This window comes from Drosophila guanche, unplaced genomic scaffold, assembly GCF_900245975.1.
Source record: "Drosophila guanche unplaced genomic scaffold, DGUA_6, whole genome shotgun sequence".
NCBI lineage: Eukaryota > Metazoa > Arthropoda > Insecta > Diptera > Drosophilidae > Drosophila > Drosophila guanche.
The window spans coordinates 36975-42095 of NW_022995771.1; the positions used below are offsets into that span (position 1 = coordinate 36975).

Consider the following 5121-nt stretch of genomic DNA (forward strand, 5'->3'; position numbering starts at 1 on the left):
AAAAAAAAGAAAAATGGTCGATTGTCGCCCATCTCAATAGAATGAGTCAGTGTAAAAAGGATCGGCGGCACGACAAGACAAGTTAATAACCGCTTATTGTACTGTTCGTATTGTCTTTTGTATTTGTACGGGTCCACCTGAGTTAGGTGATTGATCCTCTGCTGATTGATTGATCCTCTGCCTGCGCTGGTCGGAGAATCTCTGGGATCCAACCGGCCTTTTATACGCACCATGTTGGTGACCGGTTTTAGGGTTTGCTGTATCCGGTAGGCCTGGGTTGTGCCCCTGTTGCTTTTGAAAGCCAGTTGGATGATGGAATTTAGAGGAATATGGATCAACACCCATCATCTCTACTTTGTCTTGGCTACGGTGACCACCTGTTCGATGGTTCCCCTGATTGTTCGTGTAGAACGGGTTCTTTCATTGTCTCTCACAGTGATCGGGATCATTCTGTCCGCCCTGCCCTATATTTTGTTGGGTTCTGTGCTTTGCTTTCTAAAGCTCTTGCGTAATTTGTTTCAAAGTCCTGCCTATCATGGTTGGCCTCAAGTTCTTGTGCCAAGGCCAAGGCTGATGGCAAGTCCGCAGGCTGTGCCGCAAATAATGTATCCGTGAGGCCTCTTCTTAAGCCTGAAACGAAGACACGGAGTTCGTCAGCCCTATACTTTTCGTTAATGTATTGCGCCTGTGTGGCATCTTGTGACTTGATCGTCTTATTTGTGAGAAGGGTGAGCTTCTTCTCGACCTCTTCGTAGAACTGAGTGATGGACAGTCCACCCTGTCGCTATGTGGCAAGCTCTTGCCCTGGCAAAGTTATCAGACGCTTGTCCGAATATGTAAAATCGAGACGATTGATGATTGACTCAAAGTTTAACACTGGGGTGAACGACGCTAAAAGTGAGTCAGCGGGCCCTCTACTCTTGTTCCTGATAATTAAGACCGCATGGTTGTGCTTTGAACTTCCTACAAAACGCTCGTATGGCTTATACGAAACTTTTGCTAAGCAGAAACTGAAACTGCTGGGATTTAACTACATCGACCTATACTTGCTTCATTTTCCTGTGGGCTACAAAAATATGTGTGATGAGATTCTGAAGCCAATATCTGACGGTAAATTGCAGACAAGTCAAATACTACTGGAGAGAATGAATAGGTTGAGGTCATCTAATAGGTTTCCTCACATTCAGCGACGTTGATTGTATAGACACATGGAAAGCTATGGAGGAACTCGTGAAACTAGGCTTGGTTCGTAGCATCGGGTTTTCGAACTTTAATATGGAACAGGTACAGCGTATCATTCATTGCAGTTCCTCAAAACCAGTGGCAAATTAGGTAGAAATCTGGCCTGGTTTTTTGCAAAAAGATTTGGTTGACTACTGTCACTACAACGGAATTGTTGTAACAGCGTATTCACCTCTTGGCCAGCCAAATATAAAAAATCATAGAAAAACATATTTCTTTTCGGAGGGCATGAGGAGATAGGTTAAGAAGTATAAGAAAACATCTGGTCAAATAGTATTGCGATTTTTGGTAATAACATTCAGCTTTACTAGGGTTGTAGGTGGACTACGGAGTCGTTCCTATTCCCAAATTGACTTTTTTTTAACATATTTCTGCATACATTCTGTGTGACAAAAAGTGAAGGCACAAATAAACAAGTAGGCAAAAACGTTCATTGCTTTAAACTGAATAAAAAGCGCTCAGATTTGAAATTCACCACCTACTTTTTCTGAAAGAAACGAACTTTTTTAAAAATAATTTTAAAATCTGGTATTTTTTTAAGGTTTTTTTAGAGGCATTTGATTTTAATGAACTTAGCGAGTCTATAAAGCTGATGAATGCATCAATAAAGTGTACCCAAACACTTTGTGGTTTTAGCTTACCGTTTGAAAAATATAAGTCTTTGAAATGCAAAAATGTATATTTTCGTGTATTTTGTGAATTTTTACCGAATTTGGAATTAAAAGTCGAAAAAAAATGAAATCCTGTCTATTCTACTGTTTTATAGGTGAATTATTTTGGCGTCGGTTAAGGTATTGCTCATCAAAATCTATGGTGAGACGGCTGAGCTATAATTGTTTGAATTGCCGTATTTTATCTTCCAAATTGTGGATACAGCAGATTTTCGCACTTTGCGGGGGCGGAAGGGGGCGTGACGAAATTTTGAAATACACTTGTAACATTCTGAACATACGGCCATCTGGATGCAAAATTTGATGCCTCTTGCTTTTATAGTCTCTGAGATCCAGACGATCAACAAGACAGACGGACGGACTGGCGGACGGACGGACAGACAAATATGGCTATATCGACTCAGCTATTGATGCATATCAAGCATATGTATACCCTATGGGGTCGGAAAAGCTTCTTTCTGTGTGAAACTTACATCCACTTTTTCCGGAAGTTCAAAACCCCCTGTTGCCACTCCATGTGGCAAAAATGACGACAACACTAAAATAGAATGTTTGTACTGGATAAAAATGAGAACAAAAACCATTTATTAATTTGTGTTGTCGTGCCGCCGATTCTTTTTACGCTGTTTATTCCATCGAGATGGGCGACAATCGACATAACACACGACAATGAAGGGACTTTATGTTTTCTCTTCAAAATTTTAGGCTTGGGAGGTTTTCGCCCTTTTTGCGGGGGCGGGACTCATTTTTACAGTTTTGCGCTCCCGAAGAAGGGCGGAAACCTCCCAAAGCTACAATTTTGAATATAAAAGAAAACTAAGAAAGCCATTGGGATCAGATAGGATCGTTATTATAGCCAGAATGAATTAATTTGCAGTGGCTAAATCCACCCCGTCCAGCAGCTTTTGTTGTTTTTTTCACATTCTCTCATCCACACTCTGCTTCTTGTAGTGAGCGGCCTCTGCCTCTGCGGCGCCTCTGCCTCTGCCGTTACACTGCAGTTTGCGGCTCTAGGGGAGGGGGCGAGCTAAGGGGCGTGAGAAGTTACATATGTAGACGAAAGAAAAAAAGAAAAATTTGGAAGAAAAACCGCGTATAAAAGTTTTGACGCGTACGAAACGTCGCACACGTCCCTTCTCGTTTTTCTTTTCACCTCAGCGGCATCTTTGCCTTTATTTTATTGAGATTTTACTCTCTGTTTGCTCGCGGAACATAAAACAAATGTATCTTTTTCGATATGCTCGAAATGTACCATCGAATTTCACAAAGTACTATCGGCTGATTTTCTAGATTTAATCGGCCAGTTTTTTTTCCGATCTGAGTACTGCCTGGCGTACAGCCGCTAAAAAGTAGTTTGTTCGCGACATTTCTTATCGATTCCATACGACTATCATCCCTGGTACGCCCTTGCTACTTTACCAATCCAAGAAGTTATTCCCAGACATATGCAAATTCGCTCAGTCATATTTTCAAACTGCGGAATACGCAAAGGGAATTTTTACATGGGTGTCCATAAATATACACATATTTACACATATGATTTATAATACTCACATGTACACACAAACGAGGGTCCTTTACTGCACACATGGGTTTACTCCTCCGCAAATGCAAGGGCCGCCAATCCCACTAAAAGGAGATTACCATTTTGCTTTCTTTGTTTTATTAACACTTTTAGCGCTTTTCACACATTTTCCAAAATAAAACGAGAAGGGACGTGTGAGAAGCTTCTTACGCGTCACAAATTTTATACCCGGCACTCAGGACTACATCTAGATGTAGAAGACATCGCCAACCACTAGATATCGTTCACATTACAGAACACGTAGTAAAAAGCCTACTAAATAAAATCCATCAAAAAAATTGGATCAGTTAACCGTATTTTCCAATTTATGAGATATGTAAAACAGCAATAAAATTGGTACTTTTTCCCTGCACATTCTGTACAATAATGACAGCTAGGTTTCACAGCAGATTTTTCGAAAGTGACGCCATCTATGAAATTTGCTGGTACGCAACTTTGATGGCCACTCTTTTTCTAATACAGAGCGTATTACATGTATGTTCTATAGCAACAAACTTCTGTCAGTATGTCGTAAATGCAACAACAGCTTAATGCTACAAATTCATTTTACTTATACAAAATACTAATTGCTCCCGGAAGAAGAGTGTGAATGAGAGAATGTAAAAAGAGCAACAAAAGCTGCGGGACAGGGTGGGTTTAGCCACTGCAAATTAACTTCTTCATTCTGGCTATAATAATGATCCGATCGGATCAATTTCCCAATTTGGTGATCTGATAGATATGGCCATTTCCTACGGAATGACGTTTTTAGTTTTCTTTTATCTTCAAAACTGTAGATTTGGGGGGTTTTCGCCCTTTTGCGGGGGCGTGGCTCATTTTTGAAAACCACTGGTTTCAGTGTGAGCATATAGCAGGCTGGATTCAAAATTTGGTGGCTCTAGCTCTTATAGTCTCTGAGAACTAGCCGACAAACAAGACGGACAGACGGACAGACGGACAGATAGACATGGCTCTATCGACTCGTCTATTGATGTTGATCAAGAGTATATATACTTTATGGGGTCGGAAACGCTTTCTTCTGTGAGTTACATACAACCGTTATTCGCACAAATACAATATACCCTATTTACTCTTCGAGTACCGGGTATAACAAAGCCAAACGGCTTCCTGAGAAGTATAACCATACACCTCAGGTCACCCTCTGATTCTAGCAAAATATATTGCACAGTTTGCTAGCAAACGTGTCTTCGGATCTGATTACTAGGCTTTAGAACGAGACTACTTTAAATATCGATAGATCCTCGGAGCAGCAGTACATGGATATACATACTTACAATTTAGATTATGATTTTTTTTCAAGTCTTACATTTTTAACTTTTCGCTACATCTGTCATCTACGTCACTTCTCGTGCGTTTGTGGATGCTACAGATGTTCGGCCTTCGTGGAGGTGGAAGGGCCCCCCGTTAAACTTTTAAACCACAACACAGAACTTACGCACAGTAATTAAACAACAAATCTAACAAGCCCCTCAACTCGTCGAGTACCTGGTATATAAAATCAAAAGGATATAAATATGTTTGTACTAATTCTTTCGAATTTACAGGCTATTAAATTAAAAGTGATGAACATGTGTCCTTGAATGCTGTATGGATTTATGGGTGTACGGTGTATGGGTGGGTGGG

At 40.5% G+C, this 5121-nt stretch overlaps 1 protein-coding gene across 1 annotated transcript; it reads left to right on the plus strand.

Annotated features, from left to right (window-relative positions):
- The first annotated feature begins 308 nt into the window (after positions 1–308).
- Positions 309–1611, plus strand: LOC117591300 (aldose reductase-related protein 2-like). Its single transcript, XM_034284504.1, is given in 3 exon segments — positions 309–1125; positions 1172–1530; positions 1562–1611. Coding segments are annotated over 2 exon segments (672 nt in total). The 5' UTR covers positions 309–764; the 3' UTR covers positions 1483–1530; positions 1562–1611.
- Positions 1612–5121: the final 3510 nt, after the last annotated feature.